At 19.2% G+C, this 24,786-nt stretch overlaps 4 protein-coding genes across 4 annotated transcripts; 2 read left to right on the forward strand and 2 right to left on the reverse strand.

The window, feature by feature from the left end:
* Positions 1 to 44: 44 nt before the first annotated feature.
* On the reverse strand, positions 45 to 6,752 carry LOC108003418 (protein Aster-B). The gene is made up of 14 exons (XM_017065645.3): positions 5,994 to 6,752; positions 5,563 to 5,854; positions 5,253 to 5,454; positions 4,899 to 5,179; positions 4,447 to 4,599; positions 4,141 to 4,291; positions 2,240 to 2,398; positions 1,948 to 2,069; positions 1,648 to 1,840; positions 1,347 to 1,577; positions 1,070 to 1,223; positions 866 to 986; positions 641 to 793; positions 45 to 539 (listed from the first exon to the last, which is right to left on the reverse strand). Exons 1-13 carry the CDS (start codon positions 6,038 to 6,040, stop codon positions 662 to 664), a joined length of 2,238 nt encoding a protein of 745 aa, XP_016921134.1. The 5' UTR covers positions 6,041 to 6,752; the 3' UTR covers positions 45 to 539; positions 641 to 661.
* Positions 6,753 to 6,924: 172 nt separating this feature from the next.
* LOC108003422 (cystathionine beta-synthase) lies at positions 6,925 to 9,913 on the forward strand. The gene is made up of 6 exons (XM_017065656.3): positions 6,925 to 7,260; positions 8,171 to 8,280; positions 8,358 to 8,707; positions 8,779 to 9,029; positions 9,111 to 9,381; positions 9,454 to 9,913. The coding sequence occupies exons 1-6, from the start codon at positions 7,178 to 7,180 to the stop codon at positions 9,901 to 9,903; spliced, it is 1,515 nt and encodes a 504-aa protein (XP_016921145.1). The 5' UTR covers positions 6,925 to 7,177; the 3' UTR covers positions 9,904 to 9,913.
* Positions 9,914 to 10,584: 671 nt separating this feature from the next.
* Positions 10,585 to 12,799, reverse strand: LOC108003423 (trafficking protein particle complex subunit 6b). The gene is made up of 3 exons (XM_017065657.3): positions 12,551 to 12,799; positions 12,302 to 12,469; positions 10,585 to 11,190 (listed from the first exon to the last, which is right to left on the reverse strand). Exons 2-3 carry the CDS (start codon positions 12,425 to 12,427, stop codon positions 10,792 to 10,794), a joined length of 525 nt encoding a protein of 174 aa, XP_016921146.1. The 5' UTR covers positions 12,428 to 12,469; positions 12,551 to 12,799; the 3' UTR covers positions 10,585 to 10,791.
* Positions 12,800 to 13,813: 1,014 nt separating this feature from the next.
* On the forward strand, positions 13,814 to 16,822 carry LOC108003370 (uncharacterized). Its single transcript, XM_017065571.3, has 2 exons — positions 13,814 to 14,803; positions 14,920 to 16,822. Exon 1 carries the CDS (start codon positions 14,047 to 14,049, stop codon positions 14,476 to 14,478), a length of 432 nt encoding a protein of 143 aa, XP_016921060.1. The 5' UTR covers positions 13,814 to 14,046; the 3' UTR covers positions 14,479 to 14,803; positions 14,920 to 16,822.
* Positions 16,823 to 24,786: the final 7,964 nt, after the last annotated feature.

A 24,786-nucleotide genomic window follows, 5' to 3' on the forward strand; every position in this document is an offset into this window, starting at 1 on the left:
AATTTTTCAGTCCATTTTAAAAAATGAAATTTTAAGGCACAGGATTCATATTTTTATGTATTACGATTATATTATATATAATGTATATTCACAATTACATTATTTCAAATCATATTATGAAATATATATATTTTTATTAAAATGAAAATATATATTTTTAAAACAATAACGTTCTAAAAATGATTTATTCTTTTCCTTTACATTGTGCTAATATACAACTTTTATTCATATACAAAAACATATAAATATAAATATTCATATATTTATATTTATATATATTTGAATGTATGTAATACAGAAATATATTATACAACAATGTAACTTAAGTTATCATAATACTCTGTGCAAAAAAATTTTACACATAATATATTCTATAAACATTAAAAGTAATAAAAACGAACAAATTTAAATTGCATTTTCTATCGACCATAAATAGTTTGAATTTAGATACATATTGTGCATTTGGAATTATAGATAATCACTATCATCATCATCATCATCATCATCATCATCATCATCATCACAGCGCACTTGTATACCTAATTGTAAGTTATATGTAATAATAAGTATATTTTTCTTATCAAATATTTAAAGTTTAGTAAAATTGATTTTTACAGAAGAATAGCATTATAACACTCACGTTATTTTTATCAGAATATTTTTATATTTCTGAATGACTTCGCTGTTCTGTATGAGAATTATAGCTTTTTAAATTTGGTTTTAATACAGAAAACATTTTTTCTGTTGCAGTAGGATGAATACTCATTTGTAATTCTGTTAATGATTCTTCTGTCTTTAAAATTTAAAAAATTATAATTAATAAATGCAGTACTATAATTCTATAAAAATAAAGTGAATACTTTACTTGTCTAAGCAATTGTGCAGCAGTATGCAATACTCTTTGCCATTTTCTCATTTCTATGTTATGTAAACTTTCTTGCTGTTGTAATAAATGAATCCAATCTTCTTCAGTTTTTGGTGTATTTCTATATAATAAACAATATTAATACATATTAAATATTAATATTAAATGATTATTAAATATTAAATATAAGATACTTTTACATACTTTAATACATGTAAATCCATAATAGTATAGGCTGCAGCTTCTTCTAAACCCCATAATTTATAATATAATAAACCATTAATTACCATTAAACATAAAACAGCAATCAAAAGCATTGAACTAATTATCATATTAGAATCACCTCGTGCAGCAGAAACTGTACATAAAAATTTGTAGTTGTGTATAAAAGTTTTAAATTGTAAGCACTATTAATTTTTTATAAAATTACTAAATTTATTTAGTTGTATTATAATAGATTATTATACCATTAATATCATACCAGTATTATCATTAATATGTGGCAAATTTAAAGAATTTTGTAGAGTGGAAGACGTGTGATCTGAAGAATGAGTCTGTAAAGAAATACCAGGACCTGTAGCACGACGTCTTCTTCTTGTTTTTCTTTTTACTCCTCCACTTCCGCTATTTTCTTCACATTCTATAGTTAATGCTTTTATCAAACTTGTAAAATATTCATCCATTCCAGCCCAACAATTCTTTTCAATAACGCCTATTATTTTTTAAAATATATAATTATTACTTATAAAAATAAAAAAAGAATTTGTATCATAAATTCTTACTTTTTACAAAACCCCATACATTTTTTTTGTACTTTATTTGAGCATAAATTGCCATATTTGTTTCATTCTCAGAAATACTAGTAATACAATAATGAATTAAAACGGAAAAAGAATCTGCATATGGAATTCCAGCATTTACACTTTCTACATCAATACTATATAAATAACCTGGTCTACTACATGGTAACATTATCTAAAAATAAATCATAAAATTATAAATTAAAATTATACAAATAAAATCAAGATATTTATAGAATGATTTAATAAATTTTAATAATAGTTTTATAAAAATAATAATACCTGAGTTTCTGATATATTAGAAGTTCTTGGTCCAATAGCTTGAGATAATGCTATTGTAAATGATAAATTTCTAACTTTCTGACCAGTTTGTTCATTTTGGGTCCATGCTGATTGTACTAAATCTAAATAAATAAAAATAAATAAATCATTTAATAAAATAATATTTTTAACATTTTTAACATTTTTTTGTTAATAAAATATATAAATAATATTCTCATATAAATAGATTTTCATTTATATTACTTTCATAAATTTTGTTTATAATTAAATATGTAAATTATTCTTATCTTACCAGTAGTTTTGCGAGCAGTTTGAAAATCAAGAAAGAATTTTGAATTTGTAAACAGCAAAGTAAATAGTTGATCAATATGAATAGGAAATGTAGCTTTGCCTATTTGACGACCTTCATGTGGAGAGGTACATACTATAGTGCCTCGAACACTTAATTTTACTGCAATCATAATAACATAAATATTCATATAATAATATGCAAAATATATTTTTAAATTTATATTTTATTATATTATTATATTTATTATTATTATATTTTAAATTTATTTTTAATTGTTATTAACTGCATATAATCATAACAAAATGTAATATTTGATAATTAAAATATTTTTATTCAAAATTTTAATAGAATTTTTATAGAATTTTTATAGAATAATCTGTTATAATAATTGTAGAAAATAATTTTTTTCCTATAACAAGATGTATTTCGTATAAAAATTTTATAAAGTGTTATAAATATCTAAAAATTCGTTTTATAATATATAAAAAACAATAATTAGAAATGATAAATGAAAATAATATTAAAATCAATTAAATATATATTACATATATAAATTATAAAAATTGATTTTTTCTTGAATTAATCTATGTCTTAAAAATTCTTAATTAGAATTCCATCATGTACATATAAATTTCATGTAACTATTATTTCTTTAATAAAATACCGAAAGAATAAGAAATTTTATTTTTAAAAATTGCTTATAATTATTGTTAATAACACATTTCGTGCCGCGTGTCTCACGTTGAACTTTCCGTTTTAAGCGCTTGAAAATTTTCATGAAATGGAATCTTTAAAAAAATTTATTATAAAATCATATATTTTTTTTTCATTTAAACTTAATACAAGTAACGTAATACATTATATCTTTTTCTTGATAATTATAATTTTTGCAATAATTTTAAATATTTTATTTATAAAGTAAATATTTAAAAAAACAAGTTATAAATCGTGATAATGAGAATCATGTAATCTAAACGGAAAATCATCAAAAATCTGGCACGGAAAGTGTTAAAAGTAAGTAAAAAAATTAGTTGAATAAGAAGATTGATGGCATTATGAATAAAGCATAGACATATATTGTCATTTCAATTTACCCAATTAAATATTATTTACTCTTACAAGAAAAAGTGACAGTACTAACTTTATACTTAACAGATATTCTCTAAATTCCATCATTAATAAAGTATGAGATATGTTTTTGGACCTATCCTAAAGTGATTTTGTTCATTTTCAAGGTGAGTAGAACATATTCCTAATGTTTGATTATTTATTTCTGAAGTATTCCACACATCCATTTAATTTTAGTACCTAAAACATTTATAATATTGCTAAATTAGAAAGAATACATAAATAATTTTATTATATATTATTCAACAAAATATATTGTTATATTTGTATAAGAATATAAAGGTAATAAAATATTCAAATAAATGTTTTAGGTTTCTTTTTTACATTTAAAAAATTTTTTTCTATTAATTTTTTAATATATTTAAATATGATATAAAAAATATATATACTTCATTATATTATAAATATATCATAAATAAATCATTTTTTATTATTATAAATAATAAAAATTATTATAATTATTATGTTTTAAATAATAATTAATTTATAAAAACATAAAACATTTTAAATCATCTGTTTTTAAATTTTTCTTTAAATATTAGCAAAATCAATTATAAATAAATTATAACATATTTATAAAATTATCAATATAAATTATTAATGTATAATGTAAATTTTTTTATCTTTTAAATAATAATCTTTTAAATGTTATGCATCTTGTGTGTTTTAGTAATGTTATAAAATAATGAAATAATTAAATTCTATTAAATTCTAATATAATTCTTCTAATTTTAAGAAAAAGTATTACAAAAAGTATCATTATCAAAACTTACATGCATGCTTTTCAGCTTCACTTTCTGTTGTATCACTTAAATCTGTTGCATCAATAGTAGGATCTGGTCGAGGCAAATGATGTACTTCTGCCTTTGATTCAATTGTATCTGGTGCTCCAGTTATTGAATGTTCTATGTTACCACTTTCTACCTTTAATTCATAAAATATAAAATAAAAAGTATAATTAAAGTTTATATAAAATATCAAAAAGTAAAAGTGTATTGATTAAAAATTATATATATTGATAAAAAATTTATCATAAATTTTTATAATTTTATTAGTTTCTAATACAATCAATAAATTACCTCAGAGAATGATTCTACAGATAATCTTGTAGATAGCTTCTCTTCATCAGCTGGAGGTAATGGTGGAACATAATCTTCATCATCTGAAGTTAAACCTAATTCATCTCCATAACAAGAATGTACAAGTTGCCATAATTCAGGTGCATTCATTGGCTAAATAATAAAATATCCAATTTGTTATTTTTACAAACATAATTTAAATACAATACATCAAATAAATTCTAATTATTCTTTATGTTATATAGAAACAATATAAATAATATATAATGATGTAAAAATAATATAAATTGAAGAATAATATGACAAATAAATTTTACATGTAAATACATGTAATTAATAAATTTTTACATTTTAAATTTTAAGTTATTTTATATAAAAATCAATCAATTTAAATATATATTTATAACATTTTTAAATATATTTTAACATTATAAAAATATTTGATTTCATACCTCACCAATAAGTGCATTTTGCCATACACGAAATAACATTACATATGTTTTATCTCTTGCACCAAAAGATGTCAAAAAAAATTTATCAGTGGCAGTGCATATTAAAATTGCATTAGGAATTACAAGTGCAGTTTTTTCTTTAGTAATGGATGTAACATCTTTCCAACGTAAACATACTAAAGTTTCCCAACTAAAAATGTTTGCATAAAAGCATACATAATTTTGAGATACATAGAGTCTTCCATGGACTAATATTTCACGTTGCAATGCACATGAATAATCTAAAAATTATATAATATAATTAATATATTATAAAAATTATTTAAATATAACAACATAAAAACTATTACTTACCAACAACTAATCTTTCATCATCTGGTACATCTTTAAATATTCTCTTAAAATCATCAGATCTAGATTTATAAGTTGGATATAAAACATGATACCAAGATTTTTTTTTATTTCGTTCAGTGCTCCGTGTTTCTTTTTTTCCTTCATGTGAACTTTTTATAGCTTGAGAAGAATCTGATGATTTGTTTGTTATATCTTGTTGTTGCTATATCATATTTTTAAAATTAAATTAATAATATTATAGTAAAAGAAATTTTGAATATCAATAAAATAAATACATATAATAAAAAATATTTTAGTATTAAAATCTTACATGTAATTGATGTTCATCCAATTTTATACTATTAGATTCTTTGGTATTTGAATCATGATTTAGTTTGGAATGATCTCGTTTATTACGAACTTTTGGACTAGGACGTGGAGACAAATTTGGACTTGAAACTGGACTACCTTTTTCTCCATTTCCTCCAGTAATTGTTTCTTGAATATTATCTGATATACCATTTCCTATATTCATTGTTGGATTCTGATTTTCAAATCCAGTAGAATTTACATTAGTCATAACTTCACGACTAGATATTAATAAATCTTCCACTGATTTATTCCTATTAAATCAACATATAAATTATTAAAAAAAAATTAAATTAAAAATTAAATATGAATGAACAATAAATAAATGGATAATAAAAAAATAAATAAAATCATTATTAAAATAATGATAAAATTTATTATAGAACTACGTACATGGTTACGGTTGGATATTTTTGAATAGATTCTACTTCAAAGTACATAATAATTATATAGCGTACTTATAAGTTTTGTTTACTGAATCTATGAACTTGTCACAATTTTAGAATAGAATACAATAATTTACATTAAAGCATAATAGCATTACAATTAATGTTCGATAATAATTACTAATAATATAATGCACTATCTTTATTGTTAATACATTTTGGAAATACAACATATGTGTAATTTTCACGAACTATATAATCGTTAGGGAAATGACAAGTCATTTCAAATAACATACATCAATCATTGTCATTTATGTAGTCTTATATTATTATGAAGCTTTTTTCTAATCATTAAATTCACGCTTTCTTATCATTCAAAATCTTTATCAACGAATATCACTCTTTAAAATGAAACAAAAAGTATTGAGCACTTTAAAAACGATCCACCATATTGAAATAGTATATCATTTTTTTCGCTTTGAAATATAGAAAAAAAATTCAAGAAATTAATATGAATATAATATCATAAACATCTAATAGAAGAATAGATATAATAATAGAATATCTAAACTATCAATGTAAAAATAATATAAAACTTTGCTTTGATATAAAAAAATTAATAAAATATTACTTTTAATTATTTTAAAAACAAAAAAATCTTATAAGTATAAATATTTGTATTTTCTTTTTAATTAATATTTATATATGCAATTAAATAAGATAGTTATATTATCAAAAAACAAAACTTCTTGATAAAATCATATATATGTTGATCGTAATGTGAAATAATGCTAGATTTAAATTTAAATAGAATGTTTTCAATGCAATATTCATAGTACAATAGTTTTCATGAAAACTTCAATTTTATTAATTTATTAGTCGTTTTATTTTCATATTTTAAAAATTATGTTTTATATGATAAACATGTATTAATCAAAAGAGACGTATGAAGTCATAATTATTTTCTATTATTTATCTTAATTATTACATCATTATGTGATCGAACACTATTTCAAAAGTAACGTAGCATGAAACAAGCAGTTTGCTTTCCTCAATCTTGAAATCAACATAAGATTGAAGAATTTAATATAATATTTGAATTATTGAAGCTATTGAAAAAAGTTTAAAATTTACTTTTATTATTTATTTTTAATAAGTTTGAAGAATTTAATTATAATTTAAATCTTAATTATGGAATTTAAACAACCTAATCGACCTAGTTATTGTACATGGGAATTAAATGCAATAAATTCACCACATACATGTAGAATAGAGTAAGTTTATAATAAGAATATATTTATTAATGAGATTTAATAATAATTTAATAAATAAAATAATAAAATGAAAACTTTCAATATTCTTAAATTACTTTTAGTATTTTTAAAAATTATTTTAAATTTTAATATATTTTTTAAATTTAATATAAAATATTTTTTTTATTATGTAATTATTGTATTTTTTAATTATTGTAAATTTATATATTATTATGTAAGTTAGTTAAGTATTCATATTTTTGTTTAAATAATATTTCTTAAATTTATAAAAAAACTTAAGATTTGAAATAAAAATATGATTTTGTTTTAAAAATAAAATATTTGAAATTTCAAATTTATTGTTATTCAAATTTAATGTATATATATATATATATATATATATATATATATTAGTTTATGATAAAAATAATAAATATATAAAAATTAATAGATATAAATATATATAATATACATAATAGTGTTTTTATTTATATTTTCATAAATTATTATATAATTATATTAATTTTGATAATTAATTAATATAAAAATGTTGGAAATTCAATAATATATCATATAAAAAATTGTATATATAATATGAATGAGAATTTATTTAATAAATAAAATATTGTTTATTATTAAGATTATAAAAAGTTTAAAAATTTGTAATTTGACTTATAATTCATTTTATTATGATTAATTATGATTAATAATAATTTTAATTTCATTGATATTTTATTTTATATAAAAATCTAAATGATGAAAAATTTAAAACAAATTATACTTTTGCTATAAATATACTTATTTTTTAATTAGTTTTTATTTCTTTAAATTTCTAATTATATTAGAAAATTTAATTTATTTCTTTACTTTTTAAGTTAAATTTATTATATATTTTTTTTATTATATTTAATATAGTTTAACATGATTTCAGAAATGGTGATTGTACTAAGATAATGCCTGATATTTTAAGTGCTATTGGACAAACGCCTCTTATAAAATTAAATAATATTCCTAAATCTTATGGTATAAAATGTGAAATATGTTAGTATTAATCTTGTTAATTTATAAAGTTTTGTTATTTATTAAAGTTTTTTTTATAAATATAATTTTATTTTTAGATGCAAAATGTGAATTCCTTAATCCTGGTGGTTCTGTGAAAGATAGAATTGCATATAGAATGATTCAAGATGCAGAAGATAAAGGTTTGTTGAAACCAGGATATACCATTATTGAACCAACAAGTGGTAATACTGGAATTGGTTTAGCAATGGCTGCTGCAGTTAGAGGATATAAATGCATTATTGTTATGCCAGAAAAAATGTCTGATGAAAAAGTATCAACACTTAATGCTCTTGGTGCTGAAATTATACGAACTCCAACTGAAGCAAGTTGGCATAGTCCAGAAGCACATATCAGTGTTGCTCAAAAATTACAAAAAGAAATACCAAATAGTATTATTCTTGATCAGGTACTATTATTATATTGTTAAATATTGCATAGTTTTATTTTAATTGTTTTCTATTTGTTTTATATGTTTAGTATACTAATCCTGGAAATCCATTGGCTCATTATGATCAAACTGCAATTGAAATTTGGAAACAGTGTGAAGGCAAAATAGATTATTTGGTAGCTGGTGCTGGTACAGGTGGTACTATTTCAGGTATTGGACGAAAACTGAAAGAATTATCACCAAATATAAAAATTATTGCTGTGGATCCTAAAGGAAGTATTTTAGATCCATCAATTGAATCGCAAAATGAAGTTGGTTTTTATGAAGTAGAAGGAATTGGGTGTGACATTTTTTTATCTATTCTATTTATTAATATTGTATGCAATTTTATTTTTTATTTTAAATGATCAATTATTTTTAGTTATGATTTTATACCTACAGTATTAGATCATAATGTAATTGATAAATGGATAAAGACTGAAGATAATGAATCATTAAATGCTGCTAGAATGCTTATACGCCAAGAAGGTTTACTTTGTGGTGGTAGTAGTGGTGCTGCTCTTATAGCTGCTCTTAAAATAGCTAAAGATATTCCTGAAAAAAAGCGTATGGTAATTGTTTTACCTGATGGAATACGAAACTATTTAACTAAATTTGTATCAGACTATTGGATGGAAACTAGAGGATTTTTGGTAAATTATTTATTTTTATTTAAAAATTATTTTTTTATAAATTTGAATAATAAATTATTGAATAATTTATAGCAACCTGTATGTCAAAATGAAATGAATAAATGGTGGTGGAATATGAAAATTTCAAATTTATCTTTTGATAAACAATTATTGTTAAAGGAAAATACAGTAACATGTCAAGAAGCTATGCATATGCTCAAAAATGCAGATTCACAATTATTAGTTATTAGTGATGATAATATACATATAAAAGGTGTTATTAGTTTGAACAAACTTACATCATATGTAATATCTGGTATAATAAAATGTACAGATTTTGTAGATAAAGCTATGGTTAAACAATATGTTAAAGTTAAACATTCAGCAACTCTTGGTTATATATCACGTGTTCTTGAAAAAGAACCATATGCGATAATTTTAGATGATGAACATGATGATGCTTTTATTGGAATTGTAAATCAATTTCATATTTTGCAATTTATAACTAAAAATGGTATATCTAATAATTATTTAATAAATTAAATCTTAAACATTAACATTTAATTGTTAAAATTATTGCAACTGATTATTATTATTATATTCAAGTTTTTTATTTTTGTTATACTTAATTTTTAATTAAAAACGAAAATTGGATCTATCTAAAAATTTATATGAGCAAAAATTTAATTATTTAATTTATAAATGTTTAAAACAAATATTCCATTTTTTAAAAAAGTCAAAATGATTAAATAATTATTTTTATATATTTTTAGATTATATAATATATTATACAAATATATAATTTTATATTAATATGTAATTTAATTTTATACTTAAATAAAACTTAAATAAAATACATAATATTTCAGAAAATGCAATAAAAAATCTTAGAAAACATATCTTTTATATTTCCGTCAAATTTTGAATTAACGAATTTTCTTTTTTTATGGATATTGAATAGTTATGAAATCATTTCAATTAAAAATTTTTCAAATACATGTAAATTTTTAATTAATTATTTTTACTTAATTAATAAATATAATGTTTTATAGAATATAAATCAAAACAATACTTTGATATTTTCATTCATTTTTTTCCTGTATTTAATATTAATTTGAATAAAAAAAATTCGTTACAGAAAATTCGAAAAGAATCAGATAGTGTTTTCTCAAATGTTATTATATGAATATTTATTTATATTATAGTTAAATAAAATTTTAAAACTTTATTTCAAAAATTAATATGAAAAACATTTTATTATTAATAGTAATGAATAAAATTAAAATATAATTGTATATAATGAATAAAATTATAATAAAATTTTATAATTTTTTTCTAATTATTCATAAAATTCTTAATTATATGATTTTATATCATTTTGTAACATGCTTTAATTTTTATTGTACATATTTTATATCATATTTATTAACATTAAATTCTTTGAACTTGTACATGAAATTTACAACTTGGTAATGTAGAAATCTCTGCATTAACAGTACTAATAATTCCAAGATTTGCCAAACTTCCTCTTAAAAGTCCACAAGTAAATGCTAATAAACGTGGACTTTCTTGTAAATATTGTTTATTATTAGTACCTACTTTATTTAATAATCGAAATGAATTATCTTGTAATACATATACACCATGATGATTTGTCCTTAAATTGTCAATTTGTTTATGATAAAGACTTGACCAAAAATCAGTACAGATAAACTTTATCATATCCAATTCATCTTTAAATCGATTCCATTCTCGTGTCAATCGTTCAATGATTCTGTAACCAACACTGAATCCCATCCATTCTAATCGAGATAGTTCTTCTTCTCCTTCCTTTATATTTTAAATATTATTATTATTATTATTATTATTATTATTATTATTATTATTATTATTATTACAGATAGACAGATAGATATTAAAATTATAATGCAACATTATTGATATTTTATTTAAAAACACAATTTAAAACTTGTAAAATAAATTTTTATAATTTTTGAAATTTTAAAATCAGTTACAATTATAACAAATATGATAAATATCAAATATAATTTCAAATTTCATTTTATTATTGCACATTTTAATTATAATTTTGATTATATCATTTATATTTCTAAAATACAAAAATATAAGTTCAATGAATCATTAATAATTTAAAAATTTATAATAAAATGTTTATATATTATTTTATAAAAATAAAAATAATTTAATTAATACTTAGTTCGTTCAGAAAAATAATTTTATTATATATTAATATATTATTCATAGTATATTATCAAATTTTTATATTGTAATTTCTATATATTATTAAAAAGTATATAATATAAATTTTTTCATTAGAAAAAGACATTACTATTATTATAACATTATTATTATATTTATTATTATTTTCAAAATTATAATACATTTCCAAAAAATTCCATTGTACTAGACATTTATAATTGCTTCTTTTTAATCTTTATTAATTTTTTTATTACATGTTTTTAAAGATTTAAAAATATATTCATAAATTATTATACTCATAATGTCATTAAAAAATGACATTTTCTAATGTAAAATTAATATATTTTTATGTATATTCTTCAATTAATAATGTATATTATTGAAGAAAATGATTCACAAAGTTATTGAATGATAAATTTATAGAAATAAATAGATCATATAATAAATGAAAATATTTGAAAACAATAGTATTAATAATTTAAATATAATTGAAATATCTTACTTTATTTGTATATTAAAAATATTTTTAAAAAATTAATAAAATCATTATTATAGAGATTTTAAAAAGATTTAAATTGTTTTTTTTATTTAAGACAAATAAGAAACATAATAAAATATATTGAATAATAAAAGATATAATAAGATATAATAAATACATTTTATTAATTTATATAAAATTATTGAATTATATAAAAAATTTATTGCACTAATATATAATTACCTTATTTTTACATGATTTATTTAAAGCATAATTAACCATTTCAGCATGTAAATATTCGAAAAGACATTCATCAGCTTCTCCAGATGTATGAGAATTAATTTTTGTATCAGTTATTTGTTGTCTCATTTTGCTTTTTTTTTAAATCATAATGTAGTATTATTATAGAATCTATAATTAATATATGTCAATGGTACACTTTATATTCATTAATATATAAGATATAAGAAAGACAGTTTTTGAAATACTAACTGTTAACAATTTATACAGAATATGTAATTTATATAAACATTTACATAAACTTCACTTGTATAATTCCAACATATATTGATAAAGATAATAACAATATATGGTTATGTTCATGTACATAACCATAGTTTATTTTAATATAGATGTAAATCTAGTGACATATTCCATTATACAAACTCACAATAGTTCATAATAAAATGACATAAAGTTCAATGCACATAAATAATGTGTATCAGGCTTTACTTACAAATCATTGTAGGAATAATTTAGTTCATTCAACTTTGGAATTCTATGATATCCAATTTTATGAGTAAATAATATTTTTAAATATTTGCTTATAATAATATACAAAATTTATCATAGTATATATCATCAAAATGTCAAACAAAAATATAATGAAATAATTAAATCATTTATAAGTATTTTATTAATTAATCATCTTATTAATAATCAAAAATAAATTATTATTCATTATAAGTATGCAATTAAATTTTAACGAATTAAATTTTAATATGCAAACAATTCATATGCAAACTCATTCAAACCTAAACTTTTGAATAATAATATTTTACAATTTTATTTTTATATTCGATATTAATTTTTTTGTTAATAATAAATTTTAATTAAATTAATTATATTATTATTTGATAAAAATTAATTTGATTAATATTTCTTATTTATAATTTTCTTAAAGTGATTATTATTACTATTAATATTATTTTAAATATACTATAATTTTATAAACTAACATTATACAATTATAAACTAACAATACTATACAGTAACTATATAAACTAATAGTATACAATTAACATTGTATATTTCTATAATAATATATTTAGCTTTATAAAAACAAATATTTATAAATAAAAATATTGTTTTGTTTAAAAAAAATTATCTAATCGAAAAAGATAGAGAAAATAAAATTATTATCTGAAAAAAAAATTTAGTTAGAAAGAATGTATATTATGAAAGAAATTATTATTCATTTATTTAATAAAATGAAAATATTTGATGGTCAATAAATATCAATACATGTACTGAATTATTTGGCAAAAGAATATATGAATTCTAAATTCTAATCCACATTTTATAGAAGTTAAAATAATTTCTTTTTCTAAATTTTATAAATTCAATTAATGATTTTAAATCATAATCTGTTCGATATGTAGTTTCGTTTATAGTGACATTTATTAAATACTTACATATATAGTAATGCGCATGCGCATACATTGTCAAAACGCACATCTCGTATAAATAGAGGCGGTGAAAGTTCATACAGACAGTTTACTTCGAGAAACAGTTTTGCGAAGTTTTTGAAAGTGTACTTGTATTTTTTTTCTTAAACAGAGAAAAATTACATAGACATCATTGTTAACTTCTTATGATTTAATTTATTTAAATCAACGTATTATAGTTAACTTTTCTTTAATTTGAGAGTCAAAGAATTAATTAATTTTTCTGATTAAAGTAAATAGAAAAAAAAGAAAAAAAATAATATGCCGGCTGACGTAGCAATGCATACTAGTTTCCTGCAATTCAATCAATCGAGTCTGAAAGATTCAAATGTGGATTCTTGTTGGAATACTGAAAATATGAGCGGTTATATGACCTTAGTGGGGCCAAACGGTCATCGCCAAGGTGTACAAGTGAAGGTTTATCGGACGAGTGTTGAGCATTTCGCCGTAATTTATCCACAAAAAAAAGTGTGCAGACCTTTAGGCGTATTAAATTTGAGAAATACAATGATCGAACGTTATGGGGAAGAAGGTTTTTTAGTTAGGCAAAAAGGTTTCGATTCGCCTATTGCATTAACTTTTCTTATGGAGAATAAAAAAGAACTTGATTACTGGATAATGGCTTTTACTGTGAGAACGAGTCCATTGATGCATCAGAGCAGTTTGCCAATTGTTGAAGAAGAAGAGATCTAAAAATGTCTTTCAAAAGTTGTTATATTGATTAATCCTTTTTCATATGTTAGAAGAAAAGTTCAACAAAAAGAAGAGTATCAATCCTTATACTCAATTGCTGTGCTTCCTCGACCTAATATATCCAATTTCCGTGTAATTTCATCCTGTGTAATTTGGGAAGAATTTTAATTCTTTTATATTAAAAGAGTCGCTCTAGAACTCTGATTCTAGAAATGTCCAATTATTGTTGATAGAAAGTGGATTTTATTAATTCTAGAAGTATCTAGCTATACAATACGAAGATAGGTCATGAACCGACTTACTCCAAATCTATATTGAAACAAAAGTTGGTAAATCAGAAATATGCAATTTGAATTTATTAAATTTTACAAAACATCGATCAAGCATAAAAATATTCATATATCATAGACGTATTATTTTATGAACATATTATTTTAATAGAAAATTGTAGCGCGAGGCCATGTTGTCACTAGGCTCTAACAATTGCAGCATCATTGATCCTAGCCAGCTGCGACCAATCATAGCTTTCCTTTTAGCCGGCGTACTGCGAAAGATGAAAGGAGATAGGATGAATATGAAGAAAAATCAATCTTTGCAAAACAAAAAAACAAGAAAGATAAAGATGAAAGAAAAAAAATCAGAGGAAGTGAAAAAGGAGGAATCGGTAAAGAAAAAGAAGGAAAGATTCTCTTATGAATATAAAATTATTTACGTGATTTAATTTGTACATTGGTGTAATTCCTTTTCTCTTTTTTATGTGAAAATAACCGTTAACTTTGACCTGACAACTACGATTATGTTTTACTGATCACCGGTTAAGAAAAAAGTTTTAAATGATTTGTTCGAGTAAAAAAAATATAGCAGAATAAGTTTTAAATTAAATTTTTCTAAATATTGAATCTTTTAAATGAAATGAAAAATATATATAATCAATGAATTGTCATTATTATTTTTATTTAATCTTTTTTTTGTTCTTTTTTTTTATTCTTTATGAGATTATTTTTTATTGTTTTATTTTTTATTCTTTATAAAGATTCATTCAGGAAATATCACTACCAAACATGTTACGATGATTTTATTGATTATTAATGTGATTAAAATTAAAATAATGTATTTACAAGTTATTGTCTAGCCACAATACAAAATGAATTATATGAATGACTGATCGAGCTGCCAATTAATACATATCAGTTAATATTTTTATTTATTATTATCATGAACATCTAGATAAAATCGAAATAATTTGTTCGTTTTTTTTTCAAATATATATTTATATATTATTATTGATTCTCAATTTCAATTAAAATGTTGAAATGTTATAATTAATATAATTTTAACAATTATATTAATTAACAATTTTAATAGCAGTTAATTTTCTAATTTATAAATAATGTGATAATATTTTACATGATTGCATAATGAATGATACTGTATATATAAATAATACGAATATCTAATATGATTAATAAATAACTATTAGATTATATCAGAATATATAAAATAATATGAGAATTTGCGTGTTCATTTTTAACTTATTACAATCAAATCAAGAATTATCGACTTGTAAATTAAAATGCTGAAATGAATATTGATGAAATGGTTACAAATTTGATTTTTTAAATATTTTTTTAATAATATATATTTCTATATTTGTATAATTTATTTGCATCTTGATATACAGAGACAAAAATAAAAAAAATTGTTAAAAAATTATTTTATATTTTTCGTTGAATTTAATAATATTGTTTTCATGCATATAATTTAAATTATTAATTTTCTATTAGGAATTCGAACTAAATATATAATAAAAATTTACTTTTTCCGTAATATATAAAATCATATATTGTCAAGAAAATGTCAAATATATTATATATAATATATATATATATATACGTAAAGAATTATAATCGTTGCTGCAAAATGTCCAAAGATTTACTTTTTCCGTAATATATAAAATCATATATTGTCAAGAAAATGTCAAATATATTATATATAATATATATATATAATATATATATATATATATATATATATATATACGTAAAGAATTATAATCGTTGCTGCAAAATGTCCAAAGATATTTATTATTTTTTTTGTATACATTACTTTCAAAAATATCTATAAGCCCAGATATATGTTTCGTTCGATATGACAAAAATCATGAAGCATTTTTGTAATTGATATTATCTTGAATTATTGATGATATCATTTCGTGATATTTTTAAGACTGTCTGTGATATTACGTAGACGATGAAATCATAGTTACAATAGGCTTCAAAACAGTATGTATATTACGCTGTAGCAATCCATGCACAATAAAAATAAAAAATTCTCGAAAAATTTATTTTTGATTACTTTATTATGAAATATTTAATTTTATGAAATGAGAACAAAATAAATTTGTTATCAATATACCGATATTATATTTATTTTCTATCTTAATTTTTTTCTTTTTGTAAATATTAGGAATATATTGAACAAATAATTGTGAATATTTAGATTTTATTTGCATAAATGAATATATACATATGTATCACATTACATAAATTTAAGTATATATTCTAATTAAGTTTTTCGTAAATTGTCAGGATTATAATAATAAAATTTTTTATAAAATTTGTATGTAAATTAATAGCAACAATCTGCTACCAAATTTTTTCGTTTAAGATTATATATCAGCCAAATATTATAATTTCATGTTTATATTATAGCAATATACATATATATGTGCAACAATTTTTGTATATATGTATTATTAAAAATTGTATTTTACACGTATATCACAAATAAATATCAAGTAATTATATATATAATAAAGAAAATTTTTGTTAATTTTACTTAATTATATTAAATTTTATTTAATTTCTTAAAAAAATAGATATAGATAGAAAATTTATTAATCAAAGATGTTTGACTATAATTTATTCTTTTATTTGATGATTTCATATTAAATTTCAAACCATTAAGTTAAATTTTTTTTCAAATATTTTATTAATTTATTAATTTTATTATTGTAATTCACTTTCAAATAAATAAATTTATTATATTTAAAAAATATTAATCAATTATAAATGGCTAATTATAATTCAACTAATTAAAAATTAAACTAATTTTTTTTATGTATAACATGTTTTTTTAAATCAAATATGTAATTTAAAAGATTTTATATCATTAAAAATAATAATTATTAATATATAAAATATATATTAACTTTAGATTTTAATATTTATTATTTATATTTATATTTATTATTTATATATTATTAGATTTTAATATATATTTTAGAAATGAATGTAATATATTGAAACAATATTTGTTCCTGCATTTTTTATATATATTATTTATTATATTTATTAATTATATAAATAATAAATAAATAATAATTAAATAATAATTAATATATTAAATTAAATTGATTTTATGTTATGATTTTATATTATTTCTTTTAAAATTTTTCTAATATAACAATTATGTCTCTAAAAATTGTTTAATGTAATAGAAAAAAAAAATAAAAAAAAAAATAAAAAATAAAAAAAAAATAAACAAATAAATTTAAAGGAAATAATAGCAAAAGAACGAAAATTAATTCTTTGACATTTCTAGAAATATTATAATTTATAAATAGATTACGGATGTTTATGCAAGTATAATATAGCGATAATATACAATATATAGAATAATATATATAGAATATGTAATGGATAATATCTCGAATTTATTTAAAGATAAAAAATAATTATGCAAAGAAAATCGAATGATATATATTTTTTTTAATTCATTTTTTCAATAATTAAAAATTCAAACGCATTTTTTATTTCAAAAAAAGTTAATCTATCGATATGTCATCATAGATTTTGACGATTCTTAAATATGACAATATTAGAAGACAAAATTTAAAAAAATATATATATATATATATATATATATATATATATATATATATATACGATAATTCACTTTAGTTTTCAAGATTTTTATAAAAAATGATTACTATTATTACTATTATGACATATGTATGAACTTTGTCAATTGATACAAATTTCGATGGAAATTCATTATGTTACATTAAGCAATTTAAATTTACATTAAATAAAACAAAACGAAGTTAGAGTGAGATAGGAATGCAATAAAAATAAAATTTTTTTATTTCGTCTAATATAAATTTTAATTATAACATAAATCTTCATTTACATTTTTTGCATTTGAAAAATAACTTTTCAAAATTCCAAATATATTAATATCTCGTATATTACAACGATTTTGTTTTCTATAATTTTGCAAATTATTTATTATTTCTATTTCATAAGATCGAAAAATCTGATCTTTGATTCTTGATCCTGATTCTTATATTTCGTTATTAGAACGATTCTTTGCAATGTTATCATGTGTATCTTTTACATAAATATCTTGAGATAAATTTATTTCAAGATAAAATTGATGTAAATAGATATCTATGTACATTTTCTGAATTCATGTAAAAAGTTTTGAAAAGTTTTTCAAAGAATAAATGCGAAATGAATATTTTAAATATATATAGAATATTTTTATTTATAGAATATTTATTAATATTAATATTTATAGAATATTATTTGGTAACGCATATTTCATTCTATTATCAATGTTTTTTATTGTCGTGAAAACTTCTGTTATTATTCAATTCTTCAGATACAAAATGAAAAAAAAAAGAGCCAAAACATAAATAATGGCAATGAAAAAGTGTAGATTTATTAATATTGTTTAATATCCTGAATGAAATAATAATTATAATATTCTTCTAACATAATCGTTAAAGAATAAATAATAAAAATAATAAAAATAATAAAAAACTGTTAAAGTTTAAAGGTGAAAACTTATCTATATTCAATAATCCCTTAGTTGCTGGATATTTATTAATAAAAATTTTATTTTAAATTTTAAATTTAATTTAATTAAATTATTTTAAATTTTATCAGTTCATAAAATTTGTATCAGAATGAGGATATTTTAAATTTTATCTATTTATCGTTATGTTTTTTTATGAATGTAATATCATAATTAATAATAATTTAATTAGGTCTGATTTATGTATTTTAATTTTTAAATTTATAATATTAGTATTTAATAATTTATTTATAATTTCTAATATAAGAAATATATAAGTTTTCTATTGAAAAAATATTTGTAAGATTTGTATAATATAAAATATATATGATAGATATTGACTAATATGACTTGAATTTAATATTATATATACATATTATACATTTTTAAAAGTTTTAATTTTAAAACTCATAAAAAAAATCATAAATCATAAATATGATATTTGAAAATCTGAATATAAAATAAAATACTTTTTATCATATAAGAATAAAATATAATTTCTCAATATAGATTTGTGCGTGAATATTACAAATATCTAAACAAATATCTAATTATAACTTGATATTACTTGATTATTATGACTTATTATAGTAATAGTATTATAAATAAATATTCATATTTATAAATATTTGTTATTATATTTTATTTATATTTATATATACTTCATATATACATAAATCTAAAGAATCATTTGGAGCAGAATTTTTCAACTATTGTAATGGATATAATATATAATAATTTTTCATTTTTTTATTTCCAAAAATGATAATTATATGATTATTACATTGCATTGGTAAGTAATATTTGTCGGAATAAAAGAACAAATATGTGAGAAATATAAATGGTAAAAACGAGCAGTAATTCTTGACGACTGTCAATCTCAAAAGCAGCATAAAGCGTAGACCCTTCAATTCATAATGACCTAGAAATCTTTACGAATAAAAAAACAGCACATTTTCTTTGTTTATCTTTCCTTGTTTCCTATCAATTAATTGTGAATTGAAAATTAATTGTCAATTAATTTTTCTAAATATTTTTCTTCTATTCGTTGCAAAATTACAATTGTTTCTGCTATTAATTACGCTTTCGATAATTTAATAATTTTATAATTAATAATTTATCAATTCATTACTCTATTTATGATGGATAAAATATCTCTTAAAATTGTTTCTTAGAATTTATTTTTTTCTGCAATTTATTTTTATTACAATTTGATATGATTTAAGATTATATAATGCTGTTTGTTTAAAGCAATTTTAGTAACAAAACTACGATATATCAGATTCTGTTATACGAAATTGAATAGTATCATCTCTTTTACATAACTATTTGTCCATAATTGACTTTAATTTGCATACATAGATAAACTCATAGGGGGTCTGGGTGATCTGTATCAGGTCAATTGAGATTGAGATGACTTTAATTCGCTTCGATATAACTGCATGGCAACAAATAATAAAACCAAATTGTTGCAATAAGACTATAAGCTTTTTAGTAAATTTCCATTAAAAAATTTCTATTAATGATTACAAAATCATAAAAACAAAAACTTTTACGTGTAATATTAATATTGATGGTAATAAATCATAATAAAACATTCTTTATTGTTTACGATAAATATGGTTCAATGATTTTATCGATTTTTCTTTTTTTTAAAAATATTAGATTATTCAAAGAATTGTATGAATTATGTATGGGAATGTATTCCTCTTTTCTCAGTCATAGTATTATGATGATAAGAAAAAGAAAAAATAGTCTATAACATTTTTAAAATTTAAGACATTGTACAATTAATGTATTTATTTAATGATATATACTGATAATATTGTTAGAATAATACTTTACCTTTCAATTTGTATTTTGAAATAATAAAAAGTATTTGAACGAAATGAAAAATAAGAATAAAGATAAATATTTTTATAAATATAAATATATATATATTAATAACAATAAATATATTTTTTTTAATTTCAATCATTTTTATCTTAGAACTTATATAGATTGCAAATAAAATTTTTGTTTCTTCATTATGGATCTAAAAAATACAAATTTTTGAATATACAAAAAATAATATTTTAACAAAAAATTTTGAGATAAAATAATTTTAAAATATAAAATCATTAACAAACTAAAATTTTACATTTGTCAATTTTCTTTCTTCAAGAATAAAATTTCAACAAAAGAAAAGATTATATTAAAAAATAACATTATAATATAAATTAACAATAAGATATTACTTAATTAAAATAATTAATATATCGTTAGAAATTAGAAAATTAAAATCTTAAATTATATGATCAAAATATCATATGAAATATCTTAAAAAATAAATATATTCCTTAATATAATATATAACCCTTTATTAACTTTGTATAAACTATTAAAGTCATTTTTAAAAAATTCATTTCTTAACTTATCACCAATAAGCGAGATTATATAATATCAATTTAGAAATTAAAAACATATTATGACATTCGCCATCTTATTCCCAGTCTCCCTATTTAATTAACGATGATGGTACTGGTCATTATTAACTATCTCCTTTTTCAATTGACGTCATTATTTATTTATTTTTATTTAATTTATTTATGTTATAATTTTTAAAATTCAAGGTTTTTTAAATTCTTCAATGATAATTAAAAATGAAGAAAAAATAGATTTTTCGATATGTAATGAGTTAACAAATTTAATATAAATATAAATTAAATATAATTATTTTAGTAAACATAATAAAAAAATATGATAAAAAGATATTTTTTGTAAAATTAGTGAATTTAATATGTTTATGTTCTATTTCATTTTATTTAATTTTATTTTATTAATGTAACATCTATTAAATCATTGATAAAATTTTTAATTTCATTTAAATTTTTAATATCATTTTATGTATTTATATTACAATTAGTATGATTTATATATTCATTATATATAATATTACTATTTTAAAGATTATTATTAAAAATTATTTATATTATATAATTCTTTCTCTATTCAAAAGAATCTGTTATTATAAAATATCATTTTAACTAAGAAATATAATCTCCATTGTACTCTATTGACATTGTTCTTAATGTCATCTTATCAATGTCATCACTTTCTCCATGGATTACAGGTCGAATTATACACTGTGAATATTTAGAAACGAATAAGTTATTAAAATGATTATTTTCTTTTTCTTGTATTTTTCTTATTTCAACTATGAATTTTGAATTGAATTATTTATTATCATTTGATATTCTTTCAATAATATCATTATCATTGTTCGATCAAATATTGTTTCAATCATCGTTTCAATCATTTTGTTATATTATTCTTCATTTATTACGAAATATTGCATTTTTATATAAAATTTATTTACATAAATAAAATTTAATGTAATTTTTATTCAAACAATAAAATATTAAACTATTCTTATTGCGTAAAATTTTATTCTATTTTTATCTTATTTCATTTAATATAAGATAAAATTATCTATAATTTTAAAGAATAAACCGCATTTGAATTTTTGCATATTAAAATAATTTCATGTCTAAAATAAATTTTCTAAATATTAACATGTCTATATATATATAATATAATTCCTCTTACTATATGTAAGACAGAATAGCGAAGTAGATAAAAATTAAGTTTCACATGAAGATAGTCGTGGGTTCGAAACTAGCTAAGAGATTTTATTTCAAATTTTTCCATTTTTCTCTTTCTCTATATTATATTTCTATTCCACAGTCCCTGTGTTGTTCATGTATGTTCGTTTTTCGTACATGAGCGTCAAATGGGACTAAAAATAATCTCCAAACCAATTATTATCAAGCCAATATTTCGTATCCGAATATATGTGATGCGAATATAGGATAATTTGGTTACACAATTTTTTTTTGCTATTGATTTTCACTTTTATTCGACAATTTTTATTCATTATAAATATTTACATAATATTTTTTACGATACTAATAAATAATACAAATAAACGATAATGTTGGCTTTCTGAAAAAATAAGATAAGTTATATTTTTATATTTGTGTATATGATAATATATATATTTTATTGACTATAAATAATTTAATTTAACATTACATGAAGCAAGAAATAAAACTGTTTCATGATATATATATAATTGATAGTAGCATATATAACCATTCATTTCAATCAACTTTTTGACTTAAAAGACGTATATTTATTTATTACTATAATATAATTTAATTATGTCTCTTATCTCTATTTTATTTTTTATTTTATTTTTGTAAAAAAAAATAAAGTAAATAATATAAAATAAAAAATATAATATATATAACAATAAAATAATATATAGGAAATAAAATTAATGTTACTAATATCATATAATTAAAAATAAAAAATATAAAAATTGAATTGAATAATTGGTATTAATAATAAATGAATTTGTTTTATGAATAATATTGTTTATAAATATTAATAATTAGCGATACATTTGACATGACAAGATTAATGCAAAAAATTTATTCCGCAAATTTAACTCACGCGAACTTATAAATAAAAACTTATATATTTAACGATTTATCATATAAAAATTGAATTTAAGATTGCTATTTTAGAAAACAAAAAATATCATTAATATATAGTTTAAATTTATAATTTATTTTTCATTTTATTAGATTTTTATTAATAATTTATTTTAATCGATATTAATTTAAATCAGCAATAAAATTAACTTATTGAAAATTACATATTATATTATTTATATCATTATATTAATTGAATTATTATTGTTGAGGCGTTTCTTATACTAAAATATTTATATCTAAGTTTCATACGTATATATTAGAATATATTATATTTTACAAAGTTATTGTAAAGTAAAAATATCATAAGGCGAAGATGTATTTATATTTTTACATTAAAGATTAAACGACATATAATTTTGAAAGAAAAATGATGTTGAAAAATATGTAACATCTCATACTTTATCTGTAATTATGTATCAAGAAATATAGAAAAGAAAAAAATAATGAGAGAAGGATAAAAATAGGATAAAAATATTGAAATTAAAGCCATCTTCAGAATGCCACAAATAAAACATATAAACATACACAGAAAGAAATGAGAAAGGGTTAGAGATAATATAAGAATTGATTGCTAGCGCAATCTATTAAAGACATCTCTTCAAAAAAATAGTATGTAAAATAAAATAAGAATTGGAAATCAGTGTCATCTTTTAATTGTTTTTGAAAATATGTTTTTAAAAAAATTGTGCTGATCTTTAATTCTTATTATATCTTATTATGCATGAAATATCTTTGATACTTAAGAGATGGCACTAACAGTCAATTTTTATGATATTTCTATCTTTTTTACTATTTTCTTTTTTTATATGTTTCATTTACGGCACTTTAGAGATGGCGCTGATTTCACAATTTTTAATTTATCTCTATCTTTCTTTTATTATTTGCACTCCTTGTCTATACTTGTTCT

This window comes from Apis cerana, linkage group LG4 (assembly GCF_029169275.1).
Source record: "Apis cerana isolate GH-2021 linkage group LG4, AcerK_1.0, whole genome shotgun sequence".
NCBI lineage: Eukaryota > Metazoa > Arthropoda > Insecta > Hymenoptera > Apidae > Apis > Apis cerana.

Bases quoted from the DNA above. Each gene is read 5' to 3' on its own strand.
- LOC108003418 (XM_017065645.3), bottom strand. From the start codon at position 6,040: ATGTACTTTGAAGTAGAATCTATTCAAAAATATCCAACCGTAACCAT. The intron at 5,180-5,252 runs GTAAGTAATAGT...TATAATTTTTAG, and splicing joins TGATGAAAGATTAGTTGTTG to ATTATTCATGTGCATTGCAA. The intron at 1,224-1,346 runs GTATGATATTAA...TTTTATGTACAG, and splicing joins ACATATTAATGATAATACTG to TTTCTGCTGCACGAGGTGAT.
- LOC108003422 (XM_017065656.3), top strand. From the start codon at position 7,178: ATGGAATTTAAACAACCTAATCGACCTAGTTATTGTACATGGGAATTA. The intron at 8,281-8,357 runs GTTAGTATTAAT...TTTTATTTTTAG, and splicing joins TGGTATAAAATGTGAAATAT to ATGCAAAATGTGAATTCCTT. The intron at 8,708-8,778 runs GTACTATTATTA...TTATATGTTTAG, and splicing joins ATAGTATTATTCTTGATCAG to TATACTAATCCTGGAAATCC.
- LOC108003370 (XM_017065571.3), top strand. From the start codon at position 14,047: ATGCCGGCTGACGTAGCAATGCATACTAGTTTCCTGCAATTCAATCAA.
- LOC108003423 (XM_017065657.3), bottom strand. From the start codon at position 12,427: ATGAGACAACAAATAACTGATACAAAAATTAATTCTCATACATCTGGA. The intron at 11,191-12,301 runs GTAATTATATAT...TAAAATATAAAG, and splicing joins ATAAATCATGTAAAAATAAG to GAAGGAGAAGAAGAACTATC.